General features: G+C 37.1%; 1 protein-coding gene across 5 annotated transcripts in view; it reads left to right on the top strand.

Moving 5' to 3' along the window:
• LOC126162444 (uncharacterized) overlaps positions 1-18,999 on the top strand; it is a 300,063-nt gene extending 281,064 nt beyond the window's left edge. For 2 of the 5 annotated variants that reach the window (XM_049918956.1, XM_049918957.1), the window contains exons 10-11: positions 5,599-5,720; positions 18,486-18,999. In XM_049918956.1, the coding sequence (XP_049774913.1) occupies positions 5,599-5,720; positions 18,486-18,656 (293 nt within the window). In that variant the 3' untranslated portion in view covers positions 18,657-18,999. The remainder of the gene's footprint in view (positions 1-5,598; positions 5,721-18,485) is intronic. The other 3 variants (XM_049918955.1, XM_049918954.1, XM_049918953.1) reach the window with 3 other exon arrangements.
• The last annotated feature ends 5,292 nt before the right edge of the window (positions 19,000-24,291 follow it).

The raw sequence follows: 24,291 nt of genomic DNA, 5'->3' as shown, positions 1-24,291 counted from the left end.
TTATTTAGGTTAAGTACACAACAGTGTGATCATTAGTGACAACATTATATTATGCCATCAGTAAATAGTGTAGTATCCAGAATGAGATTTTCACTCTGCAGCGGAGTGTGCGCTGATATGAAACTTCCTGGCAGATTAAAACTGTGTGCCCGACCGAGACTCGAACTCGGGACCTTTCGCAGGAGAGCTTCTTTAAAGTTTGGAAGGTAGGAGACGAGATACTGGCAGAAGTAAAGCTGTGAGTACCGGGCGTGAGTCGTGCTTCGGTAGCTCAGATGGTAGAGCACTTGCCCGCGAAAGGCAAAGGTCTCGAGTTCGAGTCTCGGTCGGGCACACAGTTTTAATCTGCCAGGAAGTTTCAATAGTGTAGTATGCTTGGAAGTTAATTCTGCATTCACATCATCAGTGTATAATAAAAACAATGTGGGACTTAAGGGAAGTTCGACAAACTTTCTAAAATGTATTTTGTAAGTCTATTTGTTTTAAGTTGATTTCTGTCTAATACTGAATTCAAATTCCTGAATATGCCCAGTACCTACCTGATTTATAAAAATGTTCTCCATTGTACAGAAATAGCTTTAGATCAGTTTAGTCTAGTGGCTGACATATGGGTCAAAGCTCCTGGATTATGGGAGGTTTCGCCCATGGTAAAGGAGATTTAACCCAGAGATGCCATGAAAATAAGCTATTTGCACATGAACAAAATAGCAATTACTGGAATACAGTGTATTAATCATGTAAAGCAAAACAATTTAGTGTTAAATGTACATATGCATTATACTAATGAACATCCAATGCCAAAAATGTGACAAAAACAATTATCTTAGAGACAAGATGTGTTTGCTTGGTTTCAACTGGTTTGGATGATTTTCTAAGAAGTTGTAAAATACTACAGGGTCATTCCACTGTTGCGGGCCTGACATTTTGTCACATTTTTCATGCATAAAGTTATATTTATTTGTACTTCAGGTGTCAGAGTAAGGATAACTTTAATTTAGTGAATAGAATAGCATGTTATTAAGTTCCTGTAAAAATTTTAGCTCTTAATTTTTCACTCAACCTGCTAAAAAAAATTGTGCAGAAGTGTTGCAGGTGTGACAAAACTTTATCCTTCATTTGCAAATAGCCGTGTTCTTTAGTTATTTTGACTTCTACTTCTGAATCAGAATGGTTGATAATTTTTTACACAATGAAGAAAGGAGTAATAAAGTGCAAGATATGATAACTTATTCCCAGACACTTCCGAAAGACAACATATTTTTTTCCTTCATGTTGCGGGTGTGACATATAGATACATCAATATTATTGAGTGAAATTTAAAACAAAACAGCAAGAAAATATTTTAATTATTATGTTAAAATGATAAAAACTTAAACAAGAGAGAACTAGGCCTATTTCAATACTACTGAAAAACAAACTGTCCCCTGTTATCAACAGCTTGGGTGGATTTACTTTCTGGGAGATTACTGAAATATTTTCCCAAGATATGTCTTCTTCTGTGGGCCAAATCCAGCGTTTCCCACTGGGCTGCATATACTTCAGCAAGACCTGCTCAGCTTGTTCATCAATTTGAAGAACTTCTGCAAAGTATTTCTTCTTCAAACAGGACTTTCCAGTGACAGTCAACTCTGACAGTACAAAGTCTCCTATACTAAGTTTCAAGGATTCTTCACTATCAGCACTACACATCGAATTGTGTGAATTTTCACGGTTATGAAGTGGTATCACTGTTGTAATCTCTTGGGCAGATGTTAACCCCTCCGTGATTTTACAGTTCTCCACACTGTTCTTTTCACGGTACCACCAATGCCATCAACTGCACCTTTACCGTGAGAACTGGCAAAAAAATTCCAGTCACCAGTAATGCCAAAGTCAGCTTGTAAATATGTAACATTTATTAAAGTGAAGTGATTCTTGAATTGTGCTGTGCAACCATCAGAGAAAACCTTGACTCTTTGAAGATAAGGAAATTCTCTCTTTAGGCCCTGAAAAAGCAGCTTAAGCATTGTCCAAACTGAATATTTATTGTGGGACAAGTCATAGCTTACAATGGCATAGCTGTGTATGGTGCCATCTTTAATCCAGGCCACAGCTGTAAACATAGTTGTCTACTGTTGGTGCCAGTGAGCACTCTGGATCTCATCTTGACAAACAGAAGTACAATTTTCACCATAGTCAACCTGCAAAATCAAATCTTGATTACTGAAATTTACTTTTGCATCCTCAAAGTACTTTGACTGTTTCTTTTTAACATAACAGTGCAGTTTGAATCCCAGAAGCTGTTTTTCTATTTCTTTAATGGCATTCAAAACTGTCCCAACTGTTTCTATACACTGAGGGCGACCTTCAACATCTTTCCATTGAGTCCATTCTAGCTCATTGTTCAGTACTTCTTCATCAACAAGGCTCTTCACATTTAAAGTGTTACACTTTTCACAGGCACTGGACATACACTTACAATTTTATGTGTTACAAACAAGAATACTAACTAAATCTTGTGCTCTATTTGGAAATGCATTGGTTTCTCTTGCAATGCTTTCAACCAAATACTGTATGTTTGCATGGTATCGACAAATACACACATTATGTGGCATAAATGATACAGGGTATACAAAAGGTGGACGAAGAGAGAAGAATTTTGATTTTTTTATCTGACACTCTGGATATTCAAGAATAAATTGTTCATATGCTTCAGATATTGTCATCATTTTCTGTTCTCGTTCTCCAGTTTCAGGGTTCTTGACACTAACCACATCTTTTCTTGCTGGTTCTTTTCAGCTTATGTCATCATGAAGGTAGAAGTTCTTAATTTTATTGTCTGTACCTGCTCTCAGAAACTTACTCCCTTTCTTGTACATATCTTTTTTAAGTTTATTTACAACTTCAGGCAGCTCATCGTTAAACAGCTTTGCCACTACATCCTTTTGTTTACTTGGGCTGCATGGTAAGCTTTTCTTCATCTTTTTTACTGCCTTCCCAAGTGATCTTTTGGAACTATATGATTTAGAGGGCGACAAAATGCAAGGTGAAGTGGGAGTTTGAGTAGAAATTTTATTCTTTTCTCGACGCCTCCTTTGTCTTTCCCTATCTTGCGTACATTTAAGTGTAAGTTTCTTTTGATCATCCTGCAAGGCAGCTCTATTTTTTTCTCTACGTAACTTATCTCTTTTGCATTCCTTTTCTAACATTGCCTGATACTGAATTGGAGACTGCTCCAGTTTTTCCCTATACTTGCGGCACCTTTCAGTGGACGACATCTTATCCTATAATAAATTACAAGAATAATACTTTCAGCTGGTTGATAATAATAACAATCACAACAATAATATCAACAATAACAATAACTGTGTCTGTTGTTTCAGTAAAATTTACTTGTTACAAAGTTCTGGTATCACGGTAACAGCTCTAACACTTTGACATGTCACACCCAAAACGCGTTTCTTGACATGATAGTGTTCCTACGAAAAAAATGATTCAAATGGCTCTGAGCACTATGGGACTTAACATCTTAGGTCATCAGCCCCCTAGAACTTAGAACTACTTAAACCTAACTAACCTAAGGACATCACACACATCCATGCCCGAGGCAGGATTCGAACCTGCGACCGTAGCAGTCCCACAGTTCCAGACTGCAGCACCTAGAACCGTGGCCACCACGGCCGGCCCTACAAAAAAATGTCCTTGTAACTAACCTCACTTTTACATACTTTCAACTTTACATAACATGAAACTAAACTGATAAACAAATAAATGTCTCTTTCTGTGTTGCAGGTGTGACAGAAATTCGGCATTTTCTTTTTTTTAAGATTAGGAGCTTATTTACCTGTATTATAAATGTGAAACCACAGTTACAGCTTCACAATTATCCATAGAGTATATGCACAACACATGGACATTCAACTTCAAAGACACTAGTCTGTAGGGCTGCCAACATTTCACATTAAATTTTACAATTTTTTTCCCTGACACCAAGAGTAAGTTTGTAACTGTTTTACACCTTTCAGGCCAGGATATAATGAAAACTGGGATTAGTTTCTGCTTCCTTGACCTTTTGGCTACAGAAAGATATGCCACATTTTAAGATCTTTTAAACTTTATATTTTCTTATGAAGGGTCCTTTCACTTGGAATGACCCTACAGTAGTGTCATTAATGTTAGGAAAATGAAAATAATTTGACTTGTGTGTTACTCTTCTCAAAAACTGGACTTTGATTTCATCATTGTTAATAAATTTTAGTATGAAGGCTTTATTTCAATAGTGGTACACCTCAAATTTTGGTGTTTTGTGATACTGAGGCTTAAACATAACTTAGTGCTGACAATTCTCTGACTGAGATACCTGAAATATTGCAGTCCATCACTAGTTGCAAAGAATTCTGTGCCCCCCCCCCCCCCTCTTGGAACAATGAGGAAGTCTTCCAAAGCATGTAAAATTTGTATATTTCCACCCAAAACTGACATAAGAGTCACAAATGCTGATGATATTGTTGTGCGATGTGAAAGCACTGTTTGGAAAAGGGGGACAATATAGCTTACCAGTTATACTGTACTGAACTTTCGGGAAAGTGTGAACATTCTAACATTTAGTTTTCATGTTTATAATAACTACGCAGTGACAATATATGATTTCATTGTACTGTACCTGTGTCACCCTCATTTTTTCCATTTATTTCTGTTCTTGCAGTTAATTTTCATGTATCTACATAACAGAACTAATTTATTTTGTAGCAGTTTTGTAATTTATTGCTTTAGGAATACCTCATATGTATTACCTCTGTCATTTGAAATAAATTTGTTGTCAAAACAGCACGTAATGCAATAATGTCATTTTATTTTAATTTACATCCAAATATTGCTTTTATTAATTATTATTTGAGACCAAAAGCTATTACAATCTTTCTCTCACATAATTTTAGAAACAAAAATTGTGTTTCATTTATCCCAGAATACTTTTAATGTGAAATTTATTTAAAATATAACCTTTGTTTTGAGTACCATCCTACTACCGTGGAGAAACTTGAAACTGGCTCAAAAATGATTTTCCATTCCACAGTTCTTTTGCTGAACGTCAATTTTATAAGCTTAATGTTACCCAACAGTTAGACACAATATGCTTCATCTAATAAAAATATTATGAAAGTGATTGTTGCTACTCATCATATAGCAGAGATGCTGAGTCACAGACAGCCAGTTTGGCTTCAGCAGCTAGAGACTGTGGTCATGTGTGTGTGTGAGAGTTGTGTTTGCATGAATGTGTGAGTGTATGTTGTCTGTTTTTGAGAAAAGCTTTGTTGACCGAAAGCTCACTTTGTGACAGTCTTTTTGTTGAGTCTATGTACGACTCAGCGTCTCTGTTATATGGTGAGTAGCAACTATCCCTTGCATAATATTGTTACATTCCATCCTGGATATTGCATATAATAAAAAATATAGGAACTAGAGAAATTGAAAGTAAAAAATTGATACTCCATTTCACAATAGCATTTATGGCACTCATCTGCGTTAAGTGGTCGCTGTTTATTGAATCACCTTACATTATTCTAAGGATTGAGCTGTAATATCATTTTAAATCACTTTGTTTCCAATCCTGTTTTACAGGTGTGTCAGAGTTTGGAAGCAAATATATCCATATTGACCCAGCTAGTGTCCACACAAATATTATTATGGTCAATGTTGAAAGAAAAATTAAAGCACCAGAACTATGCAGTCGATTGGAGCAGGTAAATATAGCATCACCCATGTAGCCTACTATTTAATATAAAATACAAATACTTCTTATTGTATGCATTGCTACTACTGATGTTTCTGTGTGCAAAATTTTGCGTTAGTTGCCTATATAGGTTTATAATCTACCCCTCCCTCACATCATTTGTTGATTGTCACTGTCTTTATGGTTAACTCTTTTAATAAGCTTTTTCTTGAAGCTGAAATTTTTGACACTATAGGTTCTCATGGTTCCAATTGAAGTAATAACTTCAAAGTAATCCTCTGCTATATTTTGTTTTACTTGAAAATTTTTATTCTCTCACATTTTTCTGTATCGTACTGTCTTTACAATTTTCCACATCAACAAAATGGAAAATTACATTGATATTTCAAAAACTAAAAACACCTTCGATGACATCAGAGGCATACCCACTGTTACTCTGTGGTACTAACAATATTCCAAAGGGTTTACAAATTTTCTTGACAAATGACCTTCTATTACATTACAAATGAATCCAGAAATAAATTTAATAACTAGCACTAAATTTCGTAATTAATAATAGAAATTTTAAATGTGACAAATATTCCATAATTTCACATGTTTCTAATAGAAAATAATTTCAACTCTACATTAGGAGCTAATACATATTGATTATAACAACAAGAAAATGAAGTAAGTTCTTTTTAGGTATTTTAGCTTGCATTATAACACACTGTGTGGAAAATGATGAGATTTTTTTAGGACAACAGCTGAGATAATATTGACCTATTCAAAATTCGAAAAAATATTTTTAGTATCGATTACTTCTGTTGAGGAAAGGTAATGCTAGAGGAAGGTGTCCCTTTACAAAATCCCCCTCACAAAATTTGGAAACAATGTGTTTGCAATATTTTGTGACTTACTATCAAGTTTGCCAAATGGTGTACAAAATGATGCCAAAAGATGGAATACAGGTGTATTGAAGTATCTGTTACATAACATATTACAAAAAAATATCTAGTATACAAGTCACAATTTATACATATATCAGGGCATGGCATTCAGATTTTCAGAACTGTGGAACATTCTGTAACAAGACAATTGATACAAAGTCAAAACTACAACATTACAACACTAAACTATAGAAATAATTGCAGTGACAATATAAACCTACTAGAATCACAAATTGCAAGTTTACATCCATAAAGTCACAGCTTCAAAATTTTCAAAACAGAAGAGAAAATATTGAGAGTTGAAGTGTACGATGAGTGAGCTGACTTGAAAAATTCACAACAGTGTTCACAGACCAGAAGAATATATGCAGATATGAGTAGGAATATAAATTCATATTCTTGAGGAAAACACCTTGTTTCACAAAGCGACTGGCATCCAGCCCACGTTAGTGTATCGATTATTCATATGACTTCGAAATGCCTCCCTGTCAGTTTCTGAACATTTTTGAACACATTCTAAGTTGATTTCTGAATGAATCGTAAATTGATTTGTGAATGCGTGCATAGTGTACATGATGTCTCTGTCAGGGGAATCCTCATCGCATATAGAAACAAACTTTCCTACAGACAAAGGGGGCTATACGAGCTGAGCAGAGTAAGGCCAAACGGATGAATATCAACTGCTGTCTGATTGTGTGGTTGATTGAGTTTGCGAATGATGAGCATTGTTACAATTACTAGCGAAATCCATAGATTCAGACTACAGGAGTGGAAATAAACAAATAACAGGTAAGAAAGATTACATATTACCTTCTTGGTGTATCCAAGAAAATGAAATTTTGACAGAAAATTTTTGGACAGATTGCTATACTAGTAAGGGCCAGTTGTTCAGTCCATGGCTAGCAGCCGCTTTAAGTTATATGCTGGAAGAAGCACAGAAAATGCATTGAATGAACATGTAACAATGCCTAACCGGAGAATTCTCGCAGGATAACTAAACCGGTGGTTCTGGCAGAGTTAGTGAAGTTAACCTGCGAATAAGCTTTGACATTGGCAGGAATAGTTACAGAATTAGTGATAACAAGACTGTTAGAACAAGGAAGGAGAAGAAACTGGGACATCACACAAATTATGGAACAATGTGACGATTCCAAGTATGTATAAAAATTTTGTACTACTAATTTTCAATCTCACGCTTCAGAAACTGGAGCATATAAATGAAGTGTGAAACTATTTCCTAATGTAAAGCTTTTTGCTTGTAGTAGGCCTAATAGGCATTTGATATTGGTGCTTTGTGAATTATATTCTGTCATTACAAAAAAGACTGTTTGTGCCTAAACAGTCTCATTTATTTTGTGTGTATTACAATTGTTGCAGTATTAGAAAGTCCTATTTTGTTTTATCTAATAGATGTAATCAGATTGGGAAACCACACCAGTCTTGGGTCCTATTTGTATTAATAGCTTTTTCAGTATTAGACAACATTTCGACTTTTCATGTAGCAAAACGTTTGACGAACTTTGATGAGGTAATAGATTCTTTCACACAAAGGAAAGCATGCCATGTAAAGCTGTACCAAGATTAGAGAGAAAAAAATGCTAGGAGCTAAGGATTGAAGAAATGTGTACTTTCTTGCTTGTCTCATGTCTTTATTGGTTTTATGTATCCTGTATTTAATTTTATGTCGCACAAAGCAGCAAGGTGTGAGCTGATAGGAAACAAAGGGTGCAGGAGAGGCACCACAGGACATTTTAATTTCCACTGTCCTGAATATGGTTTGATGTCATCCATTACAGAATATACACGTTTCAATTCCAAATAGCGAAATACAGTGACGTGCGATAGAAGAATGCTGTGTGAGGAGACAAGGCACTGCACTTTGGCACACTTAAGACCAAACAACATGTCTTACATTTCCTCAAACGCATATGTTTTATGCATCAGACTCTTCAGAAAGATGTGCACCTCAAGATGAACATATTTTTGAAAATTCAGTTTTTTGACGTCCTATCTCAAACGCTCGAGTGAGTGGCGGGGGAATTGCCCAGGTTCAGAAATATCGTAGATCTGGGCTGATGTGCAGAGCAGTCTGAGTTATAGTGGGGAAGTGGGTAGTCTCCATGTGACCCGTGTTTACATTTAGTGATTTTGCTGTTTCCTCTTCGTTTACTGCTCTCACATCAAATGAAAACAAAACAGATTCCTGTGGCCGGGAGCTATCAAGTGAATTACAATACATTCACATAATTACAGAAGACTAAAATGTGTTATTAGTTGCAGATTTTATTTTATTCCCACTTTTCTGACAGTCAAGCATTAATTGCCTTGCAGAACAATGAAGTTACTTTTGTCGGTTTGCCAAAGAAAGTTTCTTCTATTAATCTTTTCTGCTGATGCAGACAATATATTTGAAACAAAGTATTTAATTCCACACACTGTTCACTGCATTTCAAGTGCACATTTTCATCTTCTAGCACATTTGGCATTATGCCATAATAAAGATCCAAACATGAGATAACACAGTACTGGTACTCCAAGAAAATTTACATCCCAAAAACCACATTGAAAAGCTTAATATCAGGTCGTGGCCTACTTCACTGGGAATCTGGACATACACATGTGCACTTTAAATGTGCACATTTTAGTATGGGTCACGAAATTCCTATCCTCTCAGAGTATCCTCTGATGTCTGTTTCTTTTATGACACAATGTAAGATCTTTTAATGTTTTACATGTACGAACATACAGGCTCCCTACGACATCGTAGCTGCGCAAGCGCGGTGACGCCTGTCATCTGGCACTCTCTGGCAACTGCAGAGACAAACCTGTTTCTAACAGGTTGTGGGAAAATATTCCGAATGGTGGTTTGAAAAGCGTTACCATCAAAGTTGGCCTACTATTCTGGCAGTTACACTGGAACTATGTGCGATAATGTACAATGAATTTCTTAAATCACAGAGTGTTTGACTCTCATTTAAAAGTCAACTCTTTGATGACAAGCCATTTAGATGAATTTCGGGCCCAGAAGATCAGACATTTACATTAGTAAAAATTTTACTGGCACCTTTGTGTGATATATCTTAAATTGTAATACGTGCATAAAAGACCAACATTGTATGTGAAAGCTTAGCTTCTCTTGCAGCATATTAATCTTATAGACCAATATTACATGTGAAAGCTTTGCGTTTTGTGTAGCAACATTATGTATGTTAATTTAAGCCGTAAACTTTTTCTGTTTGTGTGTTCACACTACTTAACAGTGATTTTGCTATTCGTTGACAACATGTGTCCCAAACTCTGAATACCCGCTGTGATTGGCTGGCGAGATCACGTGACATGAGCTATGGCTGGCTTACAAAAGTGAATCGCAATCTCGATTTCAATGCTTCGGAAAGTAAGTGCAGTGTTTGGTGGAATTCGAATTTATACTTTCGTAATACGAAAATATGCAGCATAGATGTTGCTGCACATCAAAGATCTTTCCAAAACACGTTTTTTTTCTGTGTTTAGTTTTCTAAAGCACCGGGAAATTCTACGCCCATGTATAAAACCATAATCATTCAAAGGGCTTATAAGTTATACAGTTCCAAGAGAAAATATACTGTCAGTTAACAGGGAAAAAGTATGTTTTCACCTGGGAGAAAGTGTATTTTTAACCGGAAAATACGGGAATTTTTTTTCCTTGTCTGCGTATACACCGTGTTACTGCTTGGATCATTACTCTGCATGATATTAACAAAAAACTGCTTTGACTGGACTGGTATTCCATGACTCTCACTTATCTGTATTATCAGCATCATTCACAAATAATCCTGACACTTCATTGTTCTTAAACTCCACAAATACCTGATACTCACCATCATCATATTCTTCCAAAATTACTTCATCAATATCATAAGTCTCATCTCCATCAAAGTCACTTGCCTCACCTACATTCATTTTCAGTGAGCTACCAGCCTCAGACTTATCAAACCTCAGTCATTTCACAGCTCTCATTCACATCTACATCAAAAATATCATCAAATTCAGATCCAATACACTCATCACCTGATTTACATACATCGATAACGCTGTTTTCCAACCAAGAGAAGAAATCATTAGTACATACTACATCAAAATTCTCACTACTCACACATTCTGGTTTGTGATTAGTACCTACATCACCATAATTAAACATAGTATGCCAAAACTTTTTGATCAAAACATAAATGAAAAATCTGATATTCCTTCTGCTCAACTTCAGATACCTGTGCCATATCATTAACACTGTTATCATTGTCTAATTGCAAGTGCAACTTGGGGTCCTGTGCTTGTTGTGTTTCCTCACCCCAAAACTGTGGACCTCCATTGAGGCAAACTGCCATTTCCCAGTAGTTACTGCTATAATTGTTTCTCCTTTTAAAATGCCCATGGGTATTTCCATTATTCATACCTTCAAAATTTTTCTCTCTATTAACATTTTGATCTTGATAGAAGTGTCTTGAAAGGAAGATATAAGATGAACATCAACAAAAGCAGAACGAGAATAATGGAATGTAGCGAGTTAACTCGGGTGATGCTGAGAGAATTAGATTAGGAAATCAGACACTTAAAGTAGTAAAGGAGTTTTGCTATTTGGGGAGCAAAATAACTGATGATGGTCGAAGTAGAGAGTATATAAAATGGATACTGGCAATGGCAAGAAAAGCGTTTCTGAAGAAGAGAAATTTGTTAACATCGAGTATAGATTTAAGTGTCAGGAAGTCGTTACTGAAAGTATTTGTATGGAGTGTAGCCATGTATGGAAGTGAAACATGGACGATAAATAGTTTGGACAAGAAGAGAATAGAAGCTTTCGAAATGTGGTGCTACAGAAGAATGCTGAAGATTAGATGGGTAGATCACATAAGTAATGAGGAGGTATTGAATAGAATTGGGGAGAAGAGGAGTTTGTGGCACAACTTGACTAGAAGAAGGGATCGGTTGGTAGGACATGTTCTGAGGCATCAAGGAATCACAAATTTAGTATTGGAGGGCAGCGTGGAGGGTAAAAATCGTAGAGGGAGACCAAGAGATGAATACACTAAGCAGGTTCAGAAGGATGTAGACTGCAGTACGGACTGGGAGATAAAGCAGCTTGCACAGGATAGAGTTGCACGGAGAGCTGCATCAAACCAGTCTTAGGACTGAAGACCCCAACAACAACAACAGAAGTTACCATTATCTCTGTTTCTGTAGTTATTCCCATTGTGATTTCTATCATTCTGACTGTTCTGGTACATACTTCTTTCTACTGCCCTATCCAGCCTGTCAACATATGGTAAAAATTGTTTAAGACAATCATCAGGTCCATGTAGTAAATCCCACTGCAACCTTTCTGAAGATCTCCTTTTAAGTGCATCAATAAATGTCATTTTGGCAGATGGTTTGACAAGGTGTGTTAGTTTTTTAAGTTGATTCTTACAAAACTCTTTCAAAGTACTGCCTCTATTACCTATAATTAGGGCCATTCAAAAATTCACTTTTAATTCTCCTCTGTCCAGCTTCAGATGAAAATTTATTTAAAAAACTTGTCTAAACTTTATATGTTTCCCACTGATTTAAATTTAAATTTATCCATGATAGAGCTTTGCTTTCTTTGTAACAATCATAGTTGTACTAACCACAATCACACTTTATTATTATATACAAATTAGATTTTCAGCACTAATTAACTTTTAACAAATTTAATTTTTTGATGGTCACTCATGCCTAACCCAAAACTATCTCTACAGTGGTGCATGCTGAGCTGAGAACATTGACTGTGCTAGGCTGACCAGCTTTCACATGAATGTCCCGGTGTCTTGAGATAATCACTCTGGACACGTGATTGTCCTTGTTTTAATCGAGAAACAAAGTGTGTGCAGTAACATTTCTTACTTAATTAAAAATCATGAGAATTAAATTTCCTAGTAGTAGGATGTTAGAGAAATGTATTTCACAATATTTACCATATTTACCGTATGAATAATAAAATATCTTCTTTCTAATGAGGAACTGCTAAAATCAATCCATTTATTTTTCTGATAAATACTACTAAGGTAAATCTTAGGATAAGTTATTTACTTTGTGTCTTATTACAGATTAATAATATTTATATTTCCCATCTCAATTCACAAATTAAAGATACTCTTGTTTTGAGTTCTTCAAGTATGGCATCATCAGGGGCTATTATCAGCTTCAAAATGTTATGGTACCTGGCAAGAAAAATAAAGAGTAAGACGTAACTGCAGTAATGAAGTTAAGTATAAACTATAAACAAAAGTGACCTGTTTTTTTCTCTTTGAAATATGATCAGCTTAGAATGTGAGCATTTACCTTCAGTCATCATCAGGTAGCACAGCTACTCTTTCCAGTTCTGTCATCTTCAGAGCTAGAATCACAATAATCAGTTCAACTGTCACTGTCTGCACCACCTAAATGAATGATTATTTTCTTTATTTCATTGTCGATAAATATTTCTTTCTAGATGTATTCCTGCTCAAATTTTTTAATGAGTTTGCACAATGGAATCGAGTCTTCTTTTCTCATTGATTTAAATTTCTCCTCACACAAATTTTTCACAGACGTTACATTGCAGGGAATGTTCCTAAAGGTACCCAACCTTTTACAAACGACCAAATATTTTCTATTGGATTTAATTCTGGATGGTAAGGAGGAAGGTGTAAAGCAACGTGACCAGCAGTTTCAAGGATTTTATCGCCAGAATACTTGACGGTTGTTGCCTTGTTTCTTTGAATGAGCCCGTAGAGAATGGGCTACGTTCCTTTGTTAGCCACTTTCTGATATCGTCTTTAGTTGAGTGAGATGTTGGAGCTATGTTTATTTTAACATTATGATATGACACATTGTCGAGAACTATTACAGAGTTAGATTTTAAATTGGGAATCAGCTTTCCTGTCAACCACTTCTCATAATTTTGTTGGTCCATTTTGTTGTGGTAATATCGCATTGCTTGATTTGATTTCCACATAACAAGAACATTAGGAATAAAGCCATTTTCGCCACCTGCATGAGTTATTATTAGGCGTTGTCCCTTTGATACCAGTTTGAGGAGACCATGAGCAGTATTATCACTCCACACTCCATGATTTCCCAGTTACAAGTGACGATAAAATAAAAGTTTCATCAACATAAACAATGTCTCTGTTTTCTTCCCTAGATTTTTTATTTGCTTCAAATATGATATTCTTGTCTTCGCTAATATCACTTCTCTCTAACAGTATCAGCCTACTTTGGTCTAAAGTGATCATAAATACCGTGTACTATTTTTCCAGCAATCACAACAGGGATTTGATGGTCAATGTTGTGCATAATGCTGGAATTCAATTGTCAGAATGAGACTATGAAGGGGCTGCATCTTAGATTCAGAGATTTTGTAGCATACATATACATGGTATTCAGTATCAGCTTAATTTATTGCCGTTAATTCCAGACATGTTACTTTGTATCTCTAACCAAGATGTACTTTTTACAATTTTCACATTGTTTTATGATGCACATTGGGTACTGGTGTACATATATTTAGATAAGTAGTTATTAGTTTGTAATAACAAACAATCAAGAGATATGTGCTAAGGAAATCTTTGAAAAAGATCAAGAATTGTTTAACCACAATATAAAAATTTATCAACAAAGCAGAATCAAAAGAGGCAAACCAAATCTGACTGAAATCAAAACAAATTTGAAGACAGTTTAGAAGACACTTTCAAAAGATGGAAAGAAAAACCCTATCTACAAGACTATTTAAAAAATCTATTAAATTTTGCTTTAGGCAAACTACATTATTTATTTATTACTCCACTAATTCAATCTTTACAAGGTGTAGCCTCTTTAACCTTGAACCTGCACTCCCAGAGGGAATCTGATTTCTAGTCAGATGCCTTAACCACTCAACCATGACTGCTGGTAGTGGACACTTCTCTAGACACAGAAACTGCTACTGTTTAAAGCAATATAGTGACAGAAAATGGCTTAAATGCACTCATTTCTGTAGTGTTTCCATCATTACAGGACAAGCCATTTCCAAAGTGTTAAAATAACTAATGCAATTTCAGTCGGTGTTCCCATGCTTCTCTGCCCCCTGCTGTCCTCTGTCAGCTGAAGCCTGTGACTTTTTCAATCCTTTATCCCAAAGTCAGGTGGTCTTCATATTTCCCTGGAACTCTAGTACTGCCTTTGTCAATCTTCCATCATTCGTATGTGTGATATGCCTGCCCAGTTCCATTTTGGAGGCTTTACCCTTTCCACGACATCCTGACCCTTTCCACGACTTCCTGAATTCCTGATATTGTTCTTAGGTCTTTGCTTCTTTCCAGTCTTTCTTAGTGAGACCTAGGGCTGACCTTCCAATAGCCCTCTGAGTTGTTTTGGAGTTTTCTTTTGAAAAACTCATTTAAAACCCAAGTTTGACAGCCACATATTAGTTGTGGAAGAACACACTGTTGAAAAAGAACTTTTTAAGTATTTTGGAAGATTAGATTTAAAAATGGTTGCATTTCTCCAATAAGCTGTCCAAACAGGCTTCAATAGGCAAAAAATTTTGTGTTTTAAGTTTCCTCAGATATCAGTTAACTGTCCCAGTTAAACATATTGGTTAACATACTTTAGACAGTTATTGTTCAGTATTATTTGTCTTGTAGTTACTTAGTTATTGTACATAGTATATTTTATAACAGATTTATCTTAAGACCCACTTTTTTGCAACTGTTTAATAAATCCTTTATAGAGGATTGTGGGTATATCATATTATTGGCTAGGACTACTGTATCATCTTCAACTCTCAACTTAGTGCATCTTTTTTCAATTTATTCTAATTCTCCTTTCTTTCAAACAATTCTGGACACAGCCACCTCAAGAACTACAGTACTATAAACAGTGAGGGTGGTTCAGGGTAAGCCTGCTTTGCTTCTCTTCCAATAGAAAATTTCCTCGTGTGTTTCCGTATGCTGTCAGAAGCCAAGGATATTATATAATATATTTATGTACTTTACTTTGTTTCCACATGTTGAGCCAATGCTTGTATAACTACAATGAGCCTGACAGAACCAAAAACCTTTTCAAAGTCTATGAAAGCCACACATAGTGGCATTTCATATTTATTGGCTTGACTAATTACTTCACTCTGGTGTGCATATGGTCAATTGATATACAACCACTGCAGAATCTAGCTTGCTCTATGTGTTGTGCATCTTCTACAATAGCATTGATTTGATTTGTCAAAACTTCATAGATAACAGTGAATAAACCAATAGGACAGTTATTGTGAGTACTCCCTTTTTGTGTAGAGGATTGTTTTTGCTTTATTCCATGAGATGGAGATGGTGCCTTTTTGTATAAAAGCAGTAAACATTTTAGTCAGAAGTTCTAGTTGATCACCAGTAAGCTTATGTATTTGAAACATTCAGCCATCATGACCCGCTGCTTTAGCATTCTGCATTTCATTTATAGCTTTTCTTATTTCTTTTGAGAAGATTTCTGGGGCTTCACCATTTTTATTTGTATAAGGTGACTGACAGGTATGAGTAGTACGGAGACTAATTGCCAGCTTGTACACAACATGCCATGAGCTCACATGATCGATAGTTGTGTGTGCATGAAAAAAAGAACTTAAAAATTCTTGTCACCATCTCCATCGGTGTTGGGAAGGACAGTCGTGGTAGCCTCAGGCAGCTGTAGAGATGGCAATGTGTATTTGGCTCTCCTTTCCTTCCAATCCTCTCCCCACTACCATGTGTGGTCTGGCTTCCCTAGCCCCCCCCCCCCCCCCCCCCTCCCACCAATACTATGCAGCTTGCATTGCCTGATAAGGCTCTGCAGCTTCTGCCTGCAGGACAGGCAGCACACCTGCTATTGAAGGTGATAAAGTTACATTTCAAAATTTGTAGTTAGATTTCTGAAATTGTGCAATGAATGATGAATGAACTAAAATACCAGCTTTCAATTGTCACATAAGTATAAATATCTCAGATTTAGAGATAATATGTATTTGAGGAGAGATCACTGTTTGCAAAATAGGAGGCATTATGCAGCAGGGAGGCACATGGAAAAATGGAAAATTTCATATCTTCATGCAAAGTCTTTTTTCACAGCTAACATACACACACATTCACTGTTGTTTCATGATTCTGCTCCCAGGCTGGGCTGAATAATGATCCTGGCTGGGGTAGATGGTGGGAAAATGAAAGGGACACAGATAGAGAAGAGAGAACAGTGGAATTGGAGAGAGTCAGGAAAGACCATGCTGGAGTGGAACAAGTAGGTGCATTTAATGGTTAAGTTAGGGGAGCAAAGGAAGGAAAGATTTCAGTGATTGAGCTCGGATGGAGAAGAAGTGTGGCAAAAGGTGTAAGGAGTTCAAATGAGGGAAGATGGTTGAATGGTGTAGGAAGAGATGGATGGATAGGCAGGTGAAGAAAAGAGGCAAGCAGAAATTGACGGCAAGCACATTCTTGGAAAGAAGAATGTGTATCAGGGAAAGTTGCCACCTATTCAGTTCAGAAAGCAAATGAGAAATATTCTCTATACAGTTCTTCCCCTTATCCAAAGTAGCATTTTCAAGTTAATAACACTTGCTGTAAGCTTGGCTTTTATAAGTTTTGTTATTTAAAACTAATTGATAAGCTATGAAACTATAAAAGATAGCAATATTAATTGTAACAATTGAAGTGATGAAAGTAAGCTGAAGCTGATGGTGGTCTGAATAAAGCACTCTCTTGTGTCTGCAGCACAATGGACAGGTTTATCACATGGGAACAAGTCTACACAAGTTTCAAACAACAGTTACTTTAAACCATACAGTTTCTGTTACTGTGATTTGTACAACCTATCATAGCTTCTACAACGTAGGGTAGTAAACATACGGTAGTGAACAAACTTTAATAACATATCCTCCAGTTATTTCTATGTTTTTAAACACTTCCAATCATTTCCAGTCTTTAAACACTTCTCACTTTTATTGCTTCCGCTGTCATGCAGCTGTCAAAATTGTATGACCGTTGTGTTTTGCAGTGCATCAGATAACTTGTAAGAAGTCATGCTGTACTATTATGTTGTCACTTCAAATATACTATCCTATACACAATGTAGGAAAAGACAGATTGCTACTTACCTTAAAGAAGACATGTCAAGTTGCAGACAGGCGCAATTTTAAGGCACTTACACAAAGTTTCTCACCACAGCCTTCATCAGTAAAAGAGACACACACAAACAGAATTCACACCACCATTCCAGCCCAAGATGCTGTGTGTGTGTGTGTGTGTGTGTGTGTGTGTGTGTGTGTGTGTGTGTACTGATGAAGACTGTGGTAAGAAACTTTGTTTAAGTGCCTTAAAATTGTGCCTGTCTGCAACTTGACATGTCAATTAAGGTAAGTAGCAATTTGTCTTTTCCTACATTGTTGATATTCGTACCTGGAGTGTCCAGTGTTTGATACTATCCTATACCCTATGCAAAATTTTCCTCAAGACATTCTTCACTTCAAGAGCTGTTCTGTTGTCTGCATGAAACAGTAACAGGTATGCACAGTGCATCATACTAATAGAACAGTTAAAATATTGTCTGATAAAGCTACTCAAAGTATATAGTAAGTTTTACTGCCCTAGTAGTGGATCTTTTTTCAATGACAGACCTGATATAGTAGCCAGTTGTGCTTGAAGCTACAAAGAAACTGATTTTTATTAAGGGACATCATTTCTGATGTACTGTCAAAGTGATAGCAATTAAAATACTTTCAGCAACCAATGAGCCACATCATAGTCTCACTTATTTGAGGCTGCAATGATATTTTAGTACACACTTGCTTCTCATTGTAAAATGTTATTTTTCAGATTACTGACGAAGAGGCAGAGTATTTAGGAAAGGAAGCAGTAATTGTTAAAGCTTTGTCTTTGGACACTGGGCACATACGTCTGGTAACATATAACAGCATAACAGATACTGATGCCAAGATGGTTGTGAAGAAGCTTCAGTTCATCAATCAAGAGCTGCAGAGGAGCTGATTAGTGTTAAAATATGTGGTGAACTCTTCAGTATCACAGTTATTCAAGCAGCATGAAAAACAGTGTAATAATTTAATGTGGGAATTAGCACCATTCTTTCTATTGCATACGGTATAAGCTCGGAAAAAATGCTAATAAAAAAATAAATCAAATACTATTTGTCCAAAACTAGTAAGATGTCATCACTGAATTGTAGAATAACATTATTTTTTATTGTGTTATTGTAGCTTACCTTTTGTGCTATGTCACACTGTCTCAAGTTTGTTTGATTTCATTTTTCATCACCAGCTTTTCATTGCCCTTTTCCTTAACTTGATAATGTATTACTGACAAACAATATCTCTCTCTATTATGTGAGCCACACCCCCCCCCTCCCCCCACAGGAAAGAGTATTGAAATCCCAGTGGTTGACTGCCAGAGTACTGGCAGCAAAGGGTCAGAATTTGAACCGCTCCTAAAATGCAGTGAAGGTCACATAACACAAGGTACAGAAAGCTGATTAAAACCTGAAGTTGATAGCAGTGAATTTTGGGGGGGAATTAGTCATACAGGACATGTCCAAAAAGTAAAGCATCACACCGAGCGAGGTGGCGCAGTGGTTAGCAACTGGACTCGCATTCGGGAGGACGACAGTTCAATCCTGCATCCGGCCATCCTGATTTAGGTTTTCCGTGATTTCCCTAAATCGATCCAGGCAAATGCCGGGATGGTTCCTGTCAAAGGGCATGGCCAACTTCCTTCCCCGTCCTTCCCTGATCCGACGAGACCGATGACCTCGCAGTTTGGTCTCTTCCCACAAACAACAACAACAAGTAAAGCATCACAATATTTTGTGATGGAACTATACATTGCAGAGTGCTCTGACCAGTTGGGGAAAGTGAGGGGAACCCTTAGCTTTCCAGCAGTAGGTTGCTCAATTGTCTCCAAACCCTTGGAGATTTAGGACAGCTTCTTCTGTGAACTTCTACATAGTGGTCACATGAAAATTATGATGGAGAAATCTTTAGAGCAATGCTATGCAGTAAAGTTTTGTGTGAAGCTCAACAAGATGCTGGAAACTTTTGGATTGCTTAAGAAAGTCATTGGTGATGGTTGTATTTCCAGATCACAGTCAAACTGGTGCCACAAGATGTTAAGAGAAGGTCAGGAGGAGATCACTGACAAGGCCCTTGCCAGACACCTGTTAACATTGCGAATGGACAACCATGAGACTCTTGTGTGCCAGTCCCTGAATTCAGATTATTGAATGAGTCTTCGCTTGATGTCAGAAACAGTGGAATTGTTGAAAATGGTTTTTCGTGGGACTTTTTTGGAAGGGTTGTCCATGCAGAAGATTTGTGCCAAACTGGTGCCCAAACTTTTGACTGACGTGCAAAAGCAACACCGAGTGGCAGTGTGTGAAGTAATCAAGCAACTCAATGAAGGTGATCCCAATTTGCTGGACATTTTGGTCTCTGAGAGCGAGCCATGGATCTTCTAGTAAATTCAAAGAGGCAGAGTGCAAAATGGCACACAATGTTGTCAGAGGTCGAGAAGAAGGTTCACATGAGCAAATCTTGGATGACGTCCATGCCCAATGTTTTTTTTTTTATTTTATTTTATTTTAAATGCATAAGAGATAGCACCATGAGTTCATACCTCCTGGCAAGAGTGTCAGTGCTCTGTTTTGCAAGGCAGTGCTCCAGATACAATCATAGAGACCAGAGACACCCACTTCCGAAAGGAGTCCCGCACAGTGTGGAAACTGCACTGCGACACTACTATGCCTCTGATGTCATGGCCTACCTGACCCACACTGGCATGTCAATAATGCCACAGCCATCCTTCAGCCCTGATCTGGGCCTGGTGGACTTTTTATTATTTCCTCAGTTGAAAAGGGACCTCAAAGGAAAGCATATTGAGTCAGTGGACAATGTGCAAGCTAATTTGATGGCTTTCCTGAAGGGAATCCCGATTACTTTCCAGACAAACCCTTTATATCAAATGGAAAGGCTAATAGGAATCAGAGCTGGTGTATTTGATGCAGTATACAAGAAACACCTACTGAGACAAAAATTGAAGCTACACGCAAGACTTTTATGGCAAGCCTCAGTATCGGGGTTGGGCATAAAATTACGATTGTATCATTTTATTGAGCACCAGACATCACTTCGTGATGTATCCAAAAGCTTTAGTGAAAACCTCAATTTGCTAGTTCCCTAATCATACTGAAAACATCAGAGGAGACTTTAATCACCCAACAATCAAATAGTTACACTTTTGTCAGTGGTAGCTGTCACAAGACATCCTGTGAACATTACTAAATGCCTTCTCTGAAAACTGCATAGAACAGATGGTTCAGAACCCCACTCAGGATGGAAATATATTAGAGGCAATGACAGCAAACAGACCTGATCTCTTTGAGTATGTTCACATTGAATATGGTATCAGTGACCAGACAGCTGTAGCAACAATGATTACCAAAGTACATAGTGCAAATAAAATAAGTAGAAAGTTTTATATGTTTGGTAAACTAGATAAAATAGCAGTTGTGTTATACCTCAATGATGAACTTGAAACTCTTAGCTCAGGGCAGGAGCATGTAGAGTAACTAGGGGGACCTATGGCTTAAGTTTAAAAAATTGTTGACCATGCACTGGATATATATCGTAATGTTACAAGTAGTTTGTCATAAGCATATATTGGTCTTGGTATGGAAAGTGTATTGTGTGGTATGTAGCTGGTTACTTGCAACATAGTGGCCAGGCCAGACCGATAAGTAAGGGCTACTGCGAATGAGGTGAGAGGAAGGTAGGAAGCTGGTTGTCAGTGAGTGAATGTCACCTGGTTTTCACATGGAGAAGAGGAGTGAAGTAAGACACTACATGTCTATTGGTGTTAGCAGCAAGGCAAGGATCTAACTGTGCTGAAAGCTAATATACACATATTCATCAAAAACACAAAAATTTCTTCCAGAAGATTTACAGAAAATCTAAAAATATCATTGAAATAGCAATAAGGAGATGAATCATCTAAAAATATCACCCTGTTTGTTCCATAGACATTAAATCAGTTATTGGGATTTATATGTGAAATTGCTTGTAACAACAGTAACAAAGCTACAGACACAATAAAAATGCATGTGATACATCTGTTATTAGTTGAGATCTTCTATAAAATGGGAAGATTGCATGTACACATAAAGAAACTATTTATTGTAAAGAAAAATATATGATAATATTGCTGAGTGTCAAACCAAAGAGTTCTCCATAGTTACCCTGAAAGGTTAGCCAATGCATGACTTTCTTATGCCATGGTTTTCTTGTATATATGTTTATTTTAATAAGGAACTTTTGAAATAACATTTATAAAGACATTATTTGAATAACATAGTACTCAAGCAGGAAGAGAAAATAAAGGCAGTCTGCTGACTAGCAGTTGCTATTCCAGTTTGTGCAGAATATAATATGTAATGTTATGTTAGTATTTTAACAATGTGTAACACTGTTCAAACCTGTATTTTGTACGTAGTTGGAATATTTGCAAGTCTGTAGAGATTTGTGTGGGTGCCCCCTGCTTGGACAGGATAGACATGATAGATTTTTGAAAAATAAAAGTATTTTTCTATTTATTGAGACTCTGTAGCTAGCTTGAATGCTGGACAGCTGCCCATAGTCTCACACCTTCAGCATGGAATGCTGATGTGCTACAGTTCTCACAGTGAGGGGCGATGAACAAGAGATACCTTCAGATACGTTTGTTAAACTTCCGTGACCAACAAGATGTTGTTTGTGCAAGGGACTGTGCAAAGACGCCTCTCTCTCTTGCCCACTATTGCTTGTACGGCTAACATGTTCCTTTTCTGCTCTCCTATGCCATCAGTTAGACTTCTATGAGCTAAACTTCAGGTTCCTATGGTCACCTCTCCCCTCCTCTAAAAACCAATGTATACCCTCTTTCAGAAATAAACCTCTTCAGAGGTCAGTGTTTCAGCAGTTAACATTTTGTCATTCATTTTACCACCTTAATCCAGATGCCTACTACCTCACTTCTCATGCCTCCTGCAAAAATTTTGGTGTAGTATGGGTCTCATCATACAATCCAGAATAATGGTCCCTTTCCTTCTGGTTGCCACCAGTATCTCATATGACAGAAATGGGCAAGCACTAGGCACAACATTTGGTGTAGCCTATCGCTGTCTCTGTCTCAAGTTAAGCCAGTGCTGCAAAGTGTGTGGACTATGTTTCCACTACGCTGCACACTTCCAGCATTGCACATCCAGAGCACACGTGCACGCTGGTAGTACACCCACTGTCTTGCTGTGCATGGTTTGTCTGGCTTGCACAGCCTCCACTGCTGTCATTGGCTACAGTGAAATTGTGACAGACAGCATACTGCTGCTACCTGGTTGTGGAAAACTCGCTACATCAAAAATCAGCTTGTCATCATTCTGGGAATGTTGCACGATAGTTTCTTCACCTGAAGAAAAAAGAAGTAGTCACTGAAGGAAGGGGGGGGGGGGGGGGGGGGGGAGGCAACATTTGCGACTGTGACCTGTGTGAAATGCGATGAGGGTTTATCATGGATCAAAAACACCCTGTTGGATAGTTTCCTTCATATTGACATCCTATTACAATCTTGTCATGACATTTAGGTATTATGCTAATGTGACAGTTTTCCCCTCATGAGTGTAATCTATTAGCATCACACAATCACTATCTGAGGGAGAGGGAGGGGGGGGGGGGGACACAACACTCAGCATCCCCTGATCTTTTGACAGTCGGTTCTTTGCCTTCTTTGGTACCAATCAATCTGCATGTTTCCACTGCTTGCTTTGCTCCTTTGCCTTGTGGTCATGGTAATACACCCAGCACTCATCCATGGAAATTAGGCAACCAACAAAGTTATCTGGATTAACCTGACAGAACTGCAACACTTCTGCTGCTGCCTAGGCGTGGTGTTTTTTTTAGAAGATGTGGCCAGTCGCAAAACCCAGCTGCATCATTCTGTTTTGCCTCCTCCAGTGGCATTCTATGGTACTGTGGCAAAGGGATGACAATATGAGCTAGGACTGCAAACAAATAAAAAATTAACTATATAACTTTATTTTCCTCAAGGTAATAATTACAATTTTATGACTACCCCTTGTACAATGAGATAAAAGAAATTATTCATATTGTTAAGGGTAATGAAAATTTAATTGTGATTGCGGGAATGAATTCAATAGCAGGAAACATGAGAGTAGGAAAGATAGTAAGAGAACATGGACTGGGGAGAAAAGTTGGGAAGCTCCTGGTACAATTTTGCTCAGACAACAATTTAATCACTTGTTACATTTGGTCTAAGAAATGATGAAAGACGTTTGTATACATGGGAGAGACCTGAGACACTGTAAGATTTGAAATAGATTATTTAATTATGTGACAAAGATTTTGGAAGCAGATTTTTAAGCTGAAACTATTTCCAGAGGCAGATGTAGACTCTGAGCATAAATTATCACTATATATTATAAATTAAAGCCCTCTTGTATATATGTGAAGACTAATCTCAGGGAATGCTGTAGGGGTTTGATTCAGTTTACATGAGTAAATAGCCTGATTTGAGAGGATGGTTTGTGTATAATATTTTTAAATGTTTTGTGCAAATTGGTTAAACT

This window comes from Schistocerca cancellata, chromosome 2 (assembly GCF_023864275.1).
Source record: "Schistocerca cancellata isolate TAMUIC-IGC-003103 chromosome 2, iqSchCanc2.1, whole genome shotgun sequence".
Classification (NCBI taxonomy): Eukaryota; Metazoa; Arthropoda; class Insecta; order Orthoptera; family Acrididae; genus Schistocerca; species Schistocerca cancellata.
The sequence above is the reverse complement of the archived record's forward strand: the minus strand, read 5'-3'. Positions and strand labels throughout refer to the sequence as shown.